This window comes from Tyto alba, unplaced genomic scaffold, assembly GCF_018691265.1.
Source record: "Tyto alba isolate M040663 unplaced genomic scaffold, T.alba_DEE_v4.0 Super-Scaffold_39, whole genome shotgun sequence".
Taxonomy (NCBI): domain Eukaryota; kingdom Metazoa; phylum Chordata; class Aves; order Strigiformes; family Tytonidae; genus Tyto; species Tyto alba.
This window is the reverse complement of record NW_024881314.1, coordinates 5,588,469-5,606,004: the sequence shown is the minus strand read 5'-3', so window position 1 is coordinate 5,606,004 and position 17,536 is coordinate 5,588,469. Positions and strand designations below refer to the sequence as shown.

Here is a 17,536-nt window from a genome sequence, read left to right as displayed (position 1 = left end):
TTGTTATATACGATAGGAAATTATTTTTTTTCAGTTATATTCTCCTGATTCTGGAGGAACAATGCATGAAAAAGAAGTAGTTCTTGTATATTCCAGAAGCTTAAGGAAGTCAATTGGACAGTATGCTGTTGTTTTTTCCCAGAATATAATGAAAGTTATTTAATGTAATAGGTTTTTCTATTATTCCTCTAAAAGACTGAAACAATTGTTGAAAAAGAGAAGTCATCTCCATTCCATATTTATAATGTATCATTGTTTAATTAATAGTTATTGTAGCTGCTGAAATTTGCATATTGTTTCATTCTTATAGGTGCCAGGAAGACACTGTTTTGCAGGTGGACTTCCACAATCTCCTAAAAGACAGGAAAAGCAGCAAATAAATCTTTGCAGTGAGATAAAATTACTTTCATCCCAAACACTTAAAAAGTCACATAAATAACACTGAAGTTTATGGATTATCTAGCCAAGAAAAGCAGGGACTTTTTTTTTTTCTTTTTTTTCAAACATACTGCGCTGTTGTCCTTGATTCACCCCATGGTGCCTCAAGCTAGATGTATTAAATCAGACATGTTTTTTACTTTAGAGGTTTCCAAACACACCGTATATGATACTGCATTCCAGCTCTAATCAAAGGGCAGCTTTTATTTTCAGACAGATGTAGGTTACTACATGGGATTTCTACCAACAAAAATTGTAGGAAAATAACTTAGGAAATGAAAGTGAATTAAAAGCCAATTTCATAGCAATGGAAATAAATACAAGAGCAACTATTAAAATAGAGCACTGTTCCCTTGGTCTCCATCTGTTGGTACAGGGAGCCATTATAGGGCAGTTGGAAAGTTAAGGTGGATGCTGGATTCTGTTCTGGGTAAAACACTTGCAGTACTCTGGGTTTATACCTCTGTAATTGGAACTAAGCTTGAAGATAGTTAACAGTAATAGCAAATAAAATTTAGAAACTGAGTAGAAGAAATCTCACATTCTTGAAACATTCCCCCCACCTTCTTCTTTTTTCTGCTTTTGTTACTGTGCTTCTCATACATATAATTATCTTGCTGACTCAGCAGAAAGCTAGATTTGCTGAATATGTGTTAAGACATATCTTTCTAAATTCTGCAGTTGGATTAACTATTGCAGATATGACAATAAGATGCATATTAGCAACAGTAGACTCAGCTAGTCTAGCTGGTGGAAGCCTAATTTGCAGAAAGCATCAGATGTTTTGCGTGTTATCCACACTTGCTGAAACTACAGATTTGAATTCAGTAGTTCACATGAAAAAGCTTTTCAAAGGATTTTTGCATATCTGATCTTTGATTGTTAATGACTCAGGGATATTCCTCCTTCTTCTTAATGTGCTTCTAGCACTACAAGTGATAGCTCCCCTGGTTTTTCATCGTTGTTACCTTCTCTAATCTGTCCCGTAAAGTCCTGCATGTCAGTCTCGACATGGCAGGCAAGAAAAATCCATCCATTTTAATTGCAGAGAAGGGTATGAAATCACCTTTCATGACCACTGTCTAAAAAATTCTGTTCTTCTAAATGGAGCCACCCCACTGAGGTGATGTTAAGAGCTCTTAATGCAGTTCATTAGAATGGAATTAACTGAGCATTGCAATAAGACATCATGGTAATTAATATTAACTATTTTCTTATTTTGCTTTCATCACTGTTTCCAAATGCCTTTGCTGAGCGTAAGCCAGGCTTTCTGCATGCTTGAAAATTCATACCTCTTACTACACTTGGTAATGTGTATGAAATCAGTCTGAGAAAGTTAACTACTTAGAGCAAGCAGCAGGGGTTGCATAAGTCCCCTGATTCTAACACTGAATGGTAGAGATCTCAAGATGAAAATTCTACCCAACATTGAAAATATCTTTTTCTAGGAGGAACTTAGCTTGAGGTGCATCTTATCAGCTGATCTTTTTCAGTAGGATTTAATCTAATTGTTTAAATGGGGATTAGCAAAATAGTTGATGCTTTACAGCCCTGATACTAACACTGTAACCTTCTTGTTCTCTTTGGCAGTGAATTTCAATCCTTTCATTCTTTGGTGTTTAGAACAGCAAAAGCCATGAAGGGCTTAAGACTATATCAGCACTAGCCCACTTCCATGTATACAAACAGATAAAAAACATGTTATAATTCCTGAAGTGTAGTCACAGTTAAACTGATCTTATATAAGAATTAGCAGTTTTCTTATAATGCAGCTAGGCTGTGAGGCTATATAGAAGCTACTATGGCTCTGTTTAAATCCACAGAAGATTTACAATAAGCTAAGGACAATCAAATAGTATTTTAATTAGCAGTTGCCTTCAGTTCCAACATGCTTTATTGGGCCATCAAGTAGCTGAGTCCATAAATCTACATGTTATAAATCTAATGCAGTAAACACCCCAGAATGGAATCTTAATAGCGCATAAGCTTGAGAGAGACAGCTTGCTGTGAAACCTCCATAAATATCTCTGAAGGGGGTGTAGCAGTATGAAGTGCATGAGAAATCAGAGTTTAAAAGAAGCAAACCAGCTGGCTTGTGTTACACACTAAAGTGAAACCCACTTGTGTGAATAGCTGACATGAATAAAACATTTACATGGCTATATTCCTAAGGGACTGAACAGCTCTCTATACCTACCAGGGAAAGCTGTATCTTGTCCATGAATCCTCACCTTAAGACAATTTCTGAAATCCCCTCCCTTATTCAGGAAATCATTTCAGTCTCTCAGTAAATTATTGTCAGTCAACCAGGTTGCTAAGATCAGTCACAAAGTACAGGCAAGTGTGAGAAAACTACCTTTTAGTCTGCTGGTGTGTCATAAACTCACATGATTCTGTGCTGGGCATTAAGGTCATGTGTATAGGTTTACCATGAAATAGCAAAAGTAATGTAAGCCTCTTTGCCATACATCTCAGTATGCACTGGGGAGAAAAGCAAGTTCAAGTGTCTTACTAATATAATATAAATTAACAGTTACCAGAAAGACAAAAATTACACCAATAAACTAAAAGGCAGCAATCAGCTTCGTTGCTAGTATAACTGTGCTTTCCTCCTGCTGGAGAGTAGAGGTTGAATTTGGCCCCAGGTATGTTTAAAGATAATCTGGTGTACTTTAAAGTAATGGAGAGGGCAAGCACTATTTTGTTTTGCATCTAGTAATACAATCAGTCATTCATACGTGGCACCAGATTCACATCTCATCAATTACTGTGTAATAGAAACATTACTTGTGCCTGTTTCCTCACCAATTTGCATTTGGTATTTCTGTCACTGTTTATATCAGTCAGTTTGGTGAGATTCTGACCTCATTTGCTCAAAGTGACAGTTGAATGTAGCCTAATGGAGTTTTCAGAATTCCATTGCAGTTCCAAAATCGTAGAATAAAATCACAGAAAAGACTAGATTGGAAGGGATGTCTGGAGGTCATCTCATTTAAGTGTCTGTTGAAGAGTAAGTTATCCAGAGCCCTGTCAAACCAAGTCTTGAATATTTCCTGTGAGGGAGATTCCACCACCTATCTGGACACCCTATTCCAATGTTTAATTGTTCTTACAGTGAAAAATATTTTCTTAATCTAGACAGAATTTCCCCTGAAGCAATTCATGCCCATTGCTTCTTACCTGTTGCCATACATCTTTGTGAGAAGAGTGCCTCCATTTTCTTTATAACTACCTTTCAGGTATTGGAAGACTTTGATTAGACACCCACCCCCTACCCCCTGAGCCTTCTCTTCTATAGGCTGAACAAACCTATTTCCTTCAACATTTCTTCATGTGCCAAGTTCTCCAACCCTCTAATCATCTTGGTGACCCTCCACTGGATCCTCTCCAAATTTTTCCATTGTCTGTCTTGAACTTGGAGGACCAGTGTACTGAAGAGACCCTACATAATAAGGTAAAAAGGTTCAATATTAATTAATTTTACTTATTAGATGATTAAGGCTGTTCTCTTGTAAGAAACTAAATTACTGATTTTCCAATAGAAATTTCTGTCCCAGAAACACAAAGGGGCTAAAGAGCCTTCATAAAGTATCACCTACATTCAGATGTGTATGTATGCACTTAACAGTCAACTGGGAGGCATTAGGATGGGAAGCTTTGTAAGAGAAGGGCCATCTTGTTCAATTTTAAAGCTAGTCATGTGGCTGGTTTTGCCCAGGCTTAGTTCAGGTGTAACATTGAATGAGTTTACTGAGTCTTGTAACCATTATTAGAACAAAATTTCACTTTTGGTGTATGGTCTGACATTAAAATTCCTCATGGAAGTCACAGCACTGCAGCAGTGCAAATGGAAAGTGTACCACTGAACAGATTTTGTGAATTAGTAGCTTCTGAGTTTGATTCTCAAATAGGAGAAAGAGTCAATGCATAAATGCCCTCCTAGTGAAATATTATATATGCTAATTAATTAATAGTTATACACTGGTGGTTTAGAATCACACAGGAACAGTATAAAAAAACATAGCTGGGACACTATTTTTTTCCCAGAAAGACCATTATATTTAATCTCTTCCATCCTCCCACTATGTTCACCTTTAACATATGGCAGCTCTGTATCATGAGACTGGCACCTAAAATTAGGTAGGGCCTTGCTATTCTCCCTCCCACTTCCACCCACTGCTTGCATATGTATACAGTTTGTAAGGACCAGCTGTGAATTTTGCCCCTGTAAACACTGTTTTTCTAGCATTTTAATAGGACTAGATTCCAACTATTCCACATTAACTGTTATTTTCCTCAAGAACTTTTATCTTAAGTTAAATTTTCCTGAAAGACAAGTAAAAGTTCCCAAATACTTTAAACTTCTAGGATCTCTTCCCTTAGATGTATTAGGGCCTCTGATGTTTTCTATCTTATAACACAAAGGAAACTTTAATATTTGATTTAGGGTTATCTTTCAGCAGTTTATCTAAATGTCAGAAGTTTCACATGGAAGCATTGTGTGCTTCACTGTGACAAAATAGGCAACGAAGGTGCCTTCATTGAGAGGTACAGAATTTGGCTTCACGTTAAGTAGGAGCCTAAAGTCAATACTTGTAAAACACAGATTAATAAAACCCACACATGACGTGTTGTGGTAGCTTTTGAAATCATACCTAACAAATCAGGCTTCCACTTTGAAAGCCAACACATCATAATTATATAATATTCTGTTTTGTTTGGTTTTGCTTGGGAAGGAGCCATCATTAATTTTACTGAAAGCTGGGCATTCACAGAAACTGTTTATGATTTTATGACTGAACTAAGAATAGCAAAGCATGTGTGATAGATGAAGAACTTCTGTAGTATAAACATTGATGTTTGATAGCACTAAAGCTAAAGGTATCATCATAAAAGGAAAATAAATCACAGTTGATTTTACTTACTGCATTTTAAATTGGAAAAACAAAGCTGTTCCTTTGATAAGCAGACTTTACACGTTTCCACTACATTATAAAGGAAGGACCGAAACCCCAACATAAGAAGCTGTGTTCAGCTTCGCCTCTGCTGTCCTATTCCAGCATACACTAGGATATTACAGTATACTAATTATTTGCAGGTTATCTCAGTAGTGGGTGGAGTGGCCCTTCCTAGAAGAAATGAAGTTCAATAAAGTTCAATCATAGCAGAGCTGATCTAGAAGTAAACTTCCGTATGTTCCACTCAAGTTTCAGTGAGTTCAGAGCAGCAAATTAAGAAAAAATGTCATCTGCCATACTGAACATGCAATTGTAATTCCCCCAGGATGAATCCAGTACCAGCTCTGCTCCCACCTCCCTCTTAGTCGCACCAAAATTTTAAGTTATCAAAATCATCATTGTAGGTGTCCCCATCTTAATAACTTCAATGTTTCTGACTAGGAATGGGTATTTTGACACATGGAGTGCTCTCTGTTTTCACTGGGTTCAAAGAAAGATGCAATTACTTTGCATCTCTTAAAATTAAATCTTTCCTATTTTACATGTCACTCAAAAATAGAAGATGCTTTTGAAAATGGTTCCTTTTACCTGACATCCTCAAGTCCTCCTATCTGAAAATGGAGGAAAGAATAGTTATAGAGTCACTAGAAGCTGCAAATATTTAAGTAAAACTGGCTCAGCATTACCCAAGTGCTAACTGGTATTACAACTTTCTAATGTATAACAATCCAAAGCACTCTGCCATCATCTCAACATCAGTTCAAACACTTTCAGATGTAACCATAAGAATTTGGGTAATCCTGACATTTTTCTTTTTGATTTTTGGATAACCAACTATAGACATCTCAGAGAACTTTTTTCACAAAGTGTTAATGCGTGCCATCTGAAGTACATGACTCTTTGCTGTGTCTCAGATTGGACACTAGGAATAAGTATATCCAGAAGTAATAGTCCTCTTCTGAAAATTGTACTCCCTAGTTGTTCTTTGTTCGCACTCACTGCTGAATGAAGAAAATCTTATTAAGAGGCACAGCAGTGATTTAGTGTAAGACATTTTGCTAAGTAAAAATTCACGAAATCTTACAGATAACCAGTATAAAATGAAAATTCAAAATAATTTCTAAGGTTTAGACATGGTTTATTGCCAGATAGTTGGGTTGCAGGGAATTCAGTTTCTCTGATTTTCACTGAAATAATTTTGCACGACTATAAGGAAAATAATCTCAGATGTAAAACTAGGGAACTTGGCATTGGATTTTATGATAACATGAGCTTGTAATACAAGAATGTTAAGACCTTAAGCTGCTTTTAGTTGGGCAATCTTTTTTCCTGAAAGGTTGGTTGTTTTTTAATATCAAGAACCAAAATGGAGAAACATTCTTTCAGCTTCCACAGATGCTGCACACACTGGCCAGGTTCTGGCTTATCATATAATGCAGCTGTTAAAATTTCTTCTGTGAGAAAATGCACAAAGCTGAAATTATTTTTTTTTGCTCTAGACCTATAAATCTCACTGAAATCAGTGTGCTGATTTTTGTTACGTCTGCTGGGTAATTTTAGTCTTGCAGTGATGTGACCAAAGGTCTGATTCTCACCTAACTAGTTACTTCTGTCAGTAGGACTAGAAATGTGAAAGTTCAGACTCCTACTAAATTTTTCTTTGTTAGGGCAGGATTTGGCACTTGCAGAACAAGTCATGTACACTGCTCTACACCATCAGTTCTCCTGAGACCTGCCTGGGGCTTGGGAGAGCCATCAGGAGCAAAGCAATGCACAGCAAGGTTTCTTCAGTGTGTGCTTCATCTGAAGCATGGGCCTAAGCCATCGCTCCAGCTCTATTTCATTTTAGTACACGTGGAGTTTAAACATAAGCCCTGAGCATGTTCTGATGCATTTGCAAATAAACTATGCCAGAATTTTCATATTGTTCACTTAGACACACAGGATTATGAGTGACTGCATATATTAAAATAGGACTTTTAGAGTAATAGCAGTTAGCTAATACTGGGGTGAGATAGATTTCAGGTAGTGCTTTAAAAGTGTGAGTTTGCATCTCCTGTCAGTCAAACCTTTGGGCTTATTCAGACTTGGCTCAGATCCTACTGTTACTACTGTTTTTATTTTAGATTGGGCCATTTGTGTATTGTTGACAATTTTTAATGATACAACACACTATTTGGCTATATAAATCTTCTTCCTAGCGATTACTGCCTTCTGAAATTGCTCATAGATTCTTCTTAGTAAACAAGTGTTTAACCAGTTTAATCAAGGAATAAATAGCAAGACTGTCTCCTGGGGTTTCACTTTATATCTCTCAATATTTAATTAATACTCAGGCAAAATCTGTGATCCCTGAGGGAAATACGAGAAACATTTATGTTGCCTTAGGACACAGTTCCATGAAGTGACAAGTGCTTTCAATCTTATTACAGCCAATAAAAGTTATGGTGACTGCCATCTTCCAGGACCTGCCCTGCATCTCCTGGGGTACTATTATATGTTTTATGTTTCTTTTGAAATGTTGTCTTGAAAGAGGGTACAGTTTTAAACCAATTTTAACAAAAAGGGGAAAGAAAACAAGAACACTTAATTTCAAGTAATCTGATTTTGATAAATACAATACAAAAACCCTTCCCAAACTGCCCATAGGTTCCATATCTGGAAACTGTCTTCTCTAGATGCTCTAAGGATTGAATGATTATTCTTGCATTAGCATCATTCACTTGTTTTATTTTGTTCTAATTGCTTATCTACTAAATTACAATCCCTTTAGTTACAGTTCAAAATAAATTACTCCTTGCAGATCCTCCCAGCATTTGCTCTTCAAAGTAGCAAGAGTTTTCCATTGCTTGACTTGGTATCCCCTTACAGCATTTAACATCTGCTTTCCAACCACTGGTATCTTTCAAGGGGATACCAAACATGACAGATATCATGACTAGGTCTGCTAGCTTGTGCCAGCTCTGAGAGCTTATTTCATTATAAGTATTGGCATTGAAGAAACAAAAAACTAATAACAAGTTTAAATTCATAAGGGACAACAGCAAAGTGTCAGAAGCACTGGCTCTAGAAATCTAAGAAATAGTTCTGCTCCCAAAAATCATGCAATCCTAAACAAAATTAAGAATGCATTCACAAAACATGTCAGGTGCAGCACCAGTAACTACACATTATATTCAAGCTGATTGTAAAATGATTTAGAAACACTATTAGGTAGAGATTTGAGGGCAACAGAATTAGCACACTTCCAGCATTCTGACCATCCTGTGGACCAAATCTTGCTGTGTAGTATTGATCTAAACTCCACAATCATGGGAGTGGGCTCGGCTGTAATTAAAAGGTCTGCTATTACTGGGATCCTATGTTCTGCCTTCAGGAATAACAGCTCCCTGGTACTCCCTCAGATGCTTCATTGCCACCTGCTGGCATGAGGAAAGGTAATTCTGTGTCACCCTACCAACACATGAAGGTCTTCAAGGTGCCTGGTGCAAGCTAGGTCTACTCCACTTTTTGTTCAGGATCTATTTTTGATGGTATATTTTCTTATTGTGCAGTGTTTCAGAAGGTGTGTAAGGAATATTGTTCATGGCCCAGGTTAGAGGAGTATGAGTAAAATAGAGATGAAAGAGCCAGATACCTTCACAAAGGTGCAAGATTTGGGACAAGGGTTTTAAAGAAAAAAAGGATCCTTGCAAAGCAAAAGTCTGTTCCAAGCACAAGGGGAACAGAAACAGAAAGGCCCAGAAACAGAAGACAAAGGCAATAATTAAAACAAATGTTGCAAAGCTGTGTGTAGTGCAGCAAAGAGCTACACAGACAGATTCTGTACAAGAGCAAGCAGGGAAGATGATACAAGCTCTAGCTGAAGGATTAAGTTTCAGGATCTTCATTCAGTGGCATTGTTCTTTATTTTCCTGTTGCTCTGGCCCTCATTAGCCTCCAAACCACCACTGCATGGGGGCCTGCATACTAGTGGGTGACAAAGGAACACACTAGGAAGTCTCCCACACTGGTAGTCATCTAGCAGATGGCATGTACTCCTTCCGCAGTAGCTTCAGAACATCCCCCTTGGATACATGTGTAAGTCTAAAAACTAAAAAAGCACAATATAGAACGTATTTCCAGGTAGTATAGAGCATGTCCCCTTCCAACACATTGCATCTACATCTAGCAGTGTTATTTGCTACATTTTTTAATGGTTATTTCAATAACAACGGTGAAATCACTAAAGGGTAAAGCTTTCAGAGTGTGCAGTTTCCTGTGTCTCAGCCTTGCGGCTGTCAGCAGCACTACACTGCAACAGTGGCTTTGCAGAAATTTTCAGTTGTGCACAAATTGGTAGAAGCTCCATCAAGCATCAGTACCCTTTAGCTTTACCCTTTAGCTCAGCATTATTGCATTTTAAAGGGCCAGTGAAGTTTGGGAAATCAAAAATTAAGATAGGAAAGATTAAAAGTTTAGCAAAAGCACTATATGGATTAAATGGATTTAGTTTATGGGGTATGTTCATTTAGGGAGGAAAATAGCTTCCTTGGGTTTTGTGTTATTTCATATGAGCAGAGTTCTGCTTTCACTTTCACCTTCAATACTGCTCAATTTTGTAGAGAAGCACAGGGTTCATATGAGGCCAGAATTTGGCTTTCCAAGTTCAGATACAACTAAATCCTATTTGGCCCCTAATGAGTAATGGTCCCTATTCATTAGCAGACTTTGACTGATTAATTGTTTAAGGCTGCATCTTGTCTCCTGAACAGATCTTTAAAAAATCTTGCATAAGATTGCTCTTTTAAAGTACTTTAAAAACTTCTAGTTTTACTAAGTAACCCTGGTACACTGGAAAATTTCAGCCAGGTGTTATGAATGTCATCCCATGTCAAAATGGAAAAAAAAAATCCAACTTCAAAGAATACTGCATGACTGCTTTGGAGCTCAGCATCCTACACAGTGACCTACAGCACTTGTGTTGTCTGCAAGACTCTTCATGATTCCTTGTTAGGCTCCAGAATTTGGCCCTAGTTGGAGAATAGAACTTAAGGTGAAAAAGATGTCTTGATAATGCTCAAAATCTAGCAAAGGTGCAGACATTTTTTCCACTAGCTTTTGATTTATCTTTGAATTATTCTTTTCTTAAAAGATCATCTTAAGTTCTCATTTTAAAATAAATCATCTTCCATGCAAAGGAGAGCCATAAGGAGGGTAATTATAATGGTATTTTAAATTATTCGCTACCACTTCTTTGCCAAAAAAATCCCTGAGTACTCATGTTTTGTTTTTCCAAGTTCTAAAATTTGTCATGCAATCTACTAATGTTAAAAAGACAGAATAAGCTACTGACATATTTCCAGATCAAATGTTTCTGTTTTCTAACAATAAATTTGGCTACTCTGATAGCAATGACTTGTTTGAAAACCTAAAAATCTTTAAATATTGGTAATTGCTCTGAAAATGTGAAATTAATCTTTTGAACAGGAACATTTGCAAATGGAAAATGTTTTACATTTAAAATTTTTAATGCTAGCTTTCCAAATATTCTTTTAATATTCAAAACAGGTTTATCAATTAAGCAAAACCTAGAGGTAGATTCAAATTCCCTCTCACTTTTATTACTGGCCCTAACCCACAAGTCAGGATGTATTTCTAATACAAGAATGTTCTGCAAACCAGTAAATCTGGGATTATCTCTTTGGACTGATTATGTCAAAGCTCTTTAGCCACAGCACTTTTGGAGAGCTAAAAATAAATAGCAGGAGGGTTTATACATTTATTCTGTACCTAAATAATCTGTGAGTATTGTGTGTGTCTGTCTACAATGTGAGACATGGTATCTGGACTTAATGTTTATTTATAAGAGTTCTTTTCCTAGTAAGGATTTTGGCAAGGGATATAAAACAGACTGTCCTAGTAGAAGTGTTCATGGGATAAAGTCTAGTGCAAGTTTAAAAGAACTGAGTTCAAAACAGAAGCATTTACAGCAGATTGACATTAGAGCAAAATTTGGCCCCATGTATTTTGAAAATGGATGAAAACCAGTTCTCCTCTTTCTTACCAGTGATTAAACAATGTTATGCCATTGAATAGAGAAAACTGTAATCCTGATTTCAGTGCCACAATTCTGCACTATTAAAGATCTGGAAAATTTTTGCATTTAATTCCTATGAGAATAAAATCAAGTTCTTACCGTGGTTAGCAGAAAGTTAGGCATGTTATCATTTGCCTCCTGGTCCTAAAGTATGTAGGAGGAAAATCTTCTGAAGAATAAACACTTAACAAAGAATTTTTTAGTTGGTTACATCAAAGACCCATGAATGCTTCTCCACATAACTCTACTCCTGTGCGGTTTCTCCCATTTCACATGATTGATATTGCATGCTCATGAAAAGACAGAGATAAGGATTTACATACATGGAAGATCAAGGCATGCTACATGGAGAAGTCAAATGGGAAAAAATAAAATTTAAAAATAATTTTGTTCTTATTTAAATTCAGTAACGGATTGCTGAGAAATGGCTTGATAAAAGCAGGCAATATAAACACTTAAAATAGTCCTGCAGGCAATAAATCTTGCATTGGCAGAGCTGGAATGGATGGAATCCAGTTCATTCAGCTCCCATGATTCCACAGGTATTGGAAGGAGTTCTGTGTCGTTATGGAGATAAATGAAATCACATGCTGTGACTTTAATTTAGAGTGCTATCTTCAGTATTAAGCCATATCGACTAAATTTTTTAATCAAAAAAAACAAAGCAATTTCCTGACATTATAGAAAATACAGCAAAGATATTCTCCTTAGTATATTTACAAATATAAATATATTCATAATATAAATATGAATACTTACATTTCCCTGTGTTGTGGAATAAGAGAATGATGTTCTTGATGAGGCAGATTTTATTCACAAAGCTTTCATAAAACACTGTAAAAGGACTCTCTTCACATTCTTCATGTTGGCTATCGCCTGACTTTCTAAAGGTAAACATTGGAAACTTTGGAAAGTTGTTCTCATTCCTAGAAAAAAATGGGACATTCACTTTCTCAGAATGCAATAATTACTGTACTTGAGAATGGCCAGTGTCTGCTGTTGCTACATGTTGCTTCTGTAGCTACATGTTGTTCAGTTATACTTCTGTTTTAACTTTTGTGAAACTGATCTCTACAGCTCCAGTAAGGTAACACACATTTTTGTAATATATTCATGAAGGAATGGAGTCCATCCAGTGCTGCTCTGACCAAAAAAGCACTTATGAATTGTTACACTGGCTGGAGCTTTTGGATTTTTTTTTAAGGACAAGAACTGAGGATATGGCCTTTATCTTCCACATTTTGTTTTTCTTGTTTGGTCCTTACTCGGGCGTCGCTTCAGTTGAAGTATTGGCTAAATTCACAGATTAGCAGTTCTGAGTTAGGTTAACCTATTAATGCAGCTCAAGATGTGATTTATGTTAGCATCATATTTACCTCTTGGTGAACAGTAATGTTGTCCTCATCACATCCAACTTATTCTGAGCTCAGTATACGCAAATGAAAGGTGTGAATACAAGGTAAGACCATAGCATGATCCTGTTGACTGGAACAGTGATGCCCATAACTCAGTGTGGTGGAACATTGTCTCAGATTCCTACTTTAACATACCAGTTTTCACAGTCAGATATTCAAGAGAGCATTCTTGAAGACAGAAAGACAAAATATGTTTTCACTTGAAAAGGTTAATCTGGAACAGTTCCATCATGACACTTCATATTTACTTATATTCACCTTTCAGGTGCACTGGGTTAGGCAAGGGCTCTAGGTACACTGTATGTTAGCAGTTGTGAGGAAGAGATGTTTGTCTTTTATGGTGTTTATTATATGTACAATATTTTTCAGCTAGTTCTTATAATGAACTTATATTACAAAATTCATCTTTGCACTGACTTGACTATAAAAACTGTGCATTTATTAGCAAGATTTTTTTAAGTGAAAAGAAGCTATTTCCTTTACCAAGAACACATTATTCCAGAAGGGAGAAGAGGCTGTGTCTTGCCCACACACAGTATGGCTAGCATGCTTACTACCAATCATAAGGTGTACAGTGTTCTCATCCACAAACAGTAAGCCTGTTGCGTTTCTCTGTCCTTACTGAGCCTTGATCAGGTTCTAACCATTCATACAGAAGCATACCAAAAACTAAAGCAGCCTAGACTGCATGTCAAATGTAGGGTTTAAGCCTTAAAAAGTAGTACCAACTCCCTTTTATTACATGTGGAAAGGCTGTGGAAGCACGTCCAGGATTTGATCTAGAGGACATGTAAAGAACACCCCTGTTGGATTCATTTGTCAACCTTTTTCTGCAAGAAGAGGAATGACTTTATGATGCTGGAATATTAGTTCATGCTCTAACAAACTGAGTGTATTTCTGTGATGTGATTCCACATTTGGTCAACATCCTCTGACCACTATGCCTCGGGCTTTAACCGGTATGATGGCAATGTTAAAACCTTGCTACCTTGTTGGAGTTTTTAAGACTTTGCTAGTCTGGGCTGTACACTGTTGCTGGGTTAATTAATAGTGTTACAGCACTATTAATTAACAGGAAATATCACCAGTGTGCATCAGGAATCTCTTACAAAAGCATTCCCTGTAATGTCTTGGGAAATGAGACCTTCAGTCCAGGTTCTAGCACCCAGAAAATTCCACATTTTGTAAAAATCTCATAGTTAGCAAAAAAAGACAAATTCTATTCTGGTATTGTAATGATCATTACAACTCCAGACTCCATCTGGTATTTCTTGTTTTGAGATTGGTAAACCTCTTTATTTTTTTTTCCTGCTTCTTTTTAGCCATGTGACACAGACGACGTCATGGATCCATCCTGTAACAAGTGCCCTAAGCTTGCTTAGCTCTGAGGATGCTGACGATGGAAGAAGAGAGCTTCCCAGGTCCAAGAGCTGAGGACATCTGTTGACAGAAAGTAGTTTGTCTCAGTTCCATATGCTAGTGAGAAGATGCACACTTTTTAATCTACATACTTTCTAGTCTAATATAATAGTACCCGATGACATTTCTCCCCTTCCAAGTTCAAGGAAGTTCTGCTGGTTTTAAGGTGGGTTTATTGATGGGTGCTACAAAAGATGCAGGTGCTGCAGAAGTCTCCCTTTAGTCCTTAACTCATCCCAGCATGGTATGCAGGGATCAGTCTGACCTTAAGTCTTTTCCTCTGCTGGCATAACTCCCCTGATCTGAAGTGAAATTTTCACAGCTTTGACCAGCATGAGAGATAGGACCATTGGTTGTAATTTCACATGGTCACTTACAGGTAATGGTTGACTGAAAGATGCAAGGTGAGCTTTTTCCTTTCATTAACCAACGCCAGTGAGTGTAATGTAAATGCCTTTTCTTTAACTACTGAAAAACTTTGTTTTTATGGGCGAAATTTGTAAATAAGTTTTGCTAATAGAAATTTAGCAATTTCTTACAAGTATTGGAGCCCTGATGACATTTAAAAGAAATACTGTATTAAGATTGGTGGTTGACCTTTAGAAAACATGAGTCTTTGATAAGTTGTCAAGTAAAAAGGAACAGTTTTGGTAGAGGACACCATATTCTGTCAACAATATGAGGCAAGAATAAAAATTATTCTACTTTTGTACTCTGCTAAGCCGATACATACATTCACCAAATACTTCAGTGGAAGCTGTGAAGTTTCAAGTACAATGAAACCTGTGAAACCACCTCCAGGATCAGCAGAAATCAGTCACCTCCTTAAAGTTGGTCTTTAAGTGGAACAAAGTCATTCTGTACACATTGGTGATGATTTAAAGAGGATAAAGAAAATTACAGGGGGTGCTAGTGCAAGTGAATGAACAGGTTTCACTGTACCTCAGTACCACAGGATATTTTAAATCTTGTTATTCACAGCACAATGTATGATGTCAACTTTGTCAAATAAGAGTCTATGCTACATTTTTCTGGAGGGTCTTTATATATGTGTATGTGTATAATATATATGGTAGGTGTTGACTAATGAATTAAAGACCTGAAACTTTGCAGAAGCACTAATGAATATGCCAAAGGAAAACCCGATCTCTGATCTTCAGTCCAAGAAGAACAGGATTGTAACAGTGTGAGGAAGGCACAGGCTCCAATCTGCATTTTTCTGAGCAGCACACTTAAGGACTTCAGAACCTCCCTGGAAAGTCTCAGGCACATTTCTGCACTCCAGATCACCTCCATTGGCCGATACAAAGCAATAAGGCTGTACAATCACATTCTTTTGAGTTCTGTATTCAGCAGGCGTGGCATTGGATTTAAAAATTCTTGTACCCTGAGGAGTGGATATAAAGACCAGACTTATTTGCAGTTCTGGTGCCTGTGCCACACTCTGTGTCCTCAGCATTACAGAGCTCTGCCGAGTCAGGCACACAGTAGCTGTTGATCCTTTTGATCCTTTTCATATCAAAAATAATATACCTTTGTTTAAAGCCCAAGTCAAGTCTCTTTGAATAGCAGTGTAGCAATCTACTGCACTTGGCCTATGAGCTGTAGAGCACATCACCAAATGTTCTTCCTGGAGGAAGAAAATGCAGCTTACAAAAAAGGTTTTTTCAGGCTTTGCTGGAAGTAGATGTCAGGATATATTGAGTAAGCAAATAGGAAAAATTGTTTTGTACTTTTAACTAGGTCAGAACCAAATTATCCATGAATCTATACAAGTGGTGTGGATTAGAAAGAAGAGCTTGCTCAGCAGACCCACAGTAACTTATATTTCTAAGAAAACTTCTCATAGCAATAACGCATAAATGTTTTAGCCATATTTTGCTCCAATGGCTGCTACATGCTTCACAGCCTCCTTTGCGTTCCCAGAGAACACAGTCTGAAGGGATGGAGCATGTGTTTCAGTTTCAGGGTTGGACACTTTAGAAGCATTTTTATTTAAATCCCTTTTCTGAAAATGGAACAGATTCATGACCCATAGAGGATATATAATGATCTGAATTCCTTGTAATACTTGCTGTAGCCTTAGTAGTCCTTTGGATGCTTTATGACAGGCTTTAAGTTCATACTTCTATGCTATCCAGATTTCATATAGATTCCAGTTTTCCAATACTGTTCAAGAGAGGTTTGAATCTCCACTTGACCCTCACAGTCTTGATTTCTTCTGCTAGTGGCTTTGTGACAGCTAGCTGGGTGTTTCAAACAGGAGAAGCTATTTAGGGACAGAGACTATGGATCAGCCAGGCTGCACGAGCAGAGACTTTATAGAGACCTAACAGCAATTTAAAGCTGTCCTTCTGTTAGATCAGCTGGAGGAGGACAGCTATGCACGTACCACTTGCCCTTCCTGGGGAGCTGGTAATGATCTCTGGCTCCGAGCGTGCGATGCACAGCCTGGTGTGCACGAGAGGGGGAGAAATCAAGACAAAATGTTGGCAATCTGCCTGCTCTGCTTACTGTCTCCACCCACAGATGAGAACATTTCAGAAACTTGAGACTATTTCTCCCTCTCTCTTATAAATTTGCCTAGAAATTAAAGACATTAGAAATAGATCTCTGCATCTATCTAGCTTCTTCTCCGGTAAGCATTACCTCTTCAGATAATCTGCTAGTTCAAATTCGCTGTTACTGAGACTACATTTTCATACCTACAATCTCCAACTGCTCTAATCTATTTTTGTACGCTGGCATACTTGTTTCCTGGGTTATTTCTCTAGCTCCCCTTGTCTCTACTTTTCTGTGAAGTAGTTTGTGAAATTATTTTGATTAAACTGAACTGTGTATATTGAAAAAATGGTTCTAGGATAACTTAAAAAGAATTTGTAAAGAGCAGTTGTCAAAATATGCAACACTGTAAACAACAACTTCTCATTTTTATTCCAGAATAAAAAAAAATAAGTGGAAAATAAATGAAAGTGCACATTATATCCTTTAAGATAATGAAACTACAGCTTTGTAAGGGAATGGCCATGGGGCCATAAATGATTCCTGTACCTCTATTTATTTTCCATGTAAAGGTGACATTGTGAAAAATACTCCTCTGGTACACACTGGTGTTAATCTTTACCTGAATACTTGCACCACACTGCCCTTCAAATACTGTAAATATTCCAGTAAATTTTAAATGGCACATTCTCCCATCAAAGCAAACAGCTTAACACAAATACCTA

The 17,536-nt window shown here is 37.1% G+C and overlaps 1 protein-coding gene across 14 annotated transcripts in view; it reads left to right on the top strand.

The window, feature by feature from the left end:
- Nucleotides 1–17,268, top strand: part of STXBP4 (syntaxin binding protein 4) — a 75,829-nt gene extending 58,561 nt beyond the window's left edge. For 13 of the 14 annotated variants that reach the window (XM_042802368.1, XM_042802373.1, XM_042802370.1 and 10 more), the window contains one exon: nt 14,213–17,268. In XM_042802368.1, coding sequence (XP_042658302.1) covers nt 14,213–14,324 — 112 coding nt within the window. In that variant the 3' untranslated portion in view covers nt 14,325–17,268. The remainder of the gene's footprint in view (nt 1–14,212) is intronic. The other variant, XM_033002620.2, reaches the window with a different exon arrangement.
- The last annotated feature ends 268 nt before the right edge of the window (nt 17,269–17,536 follow it).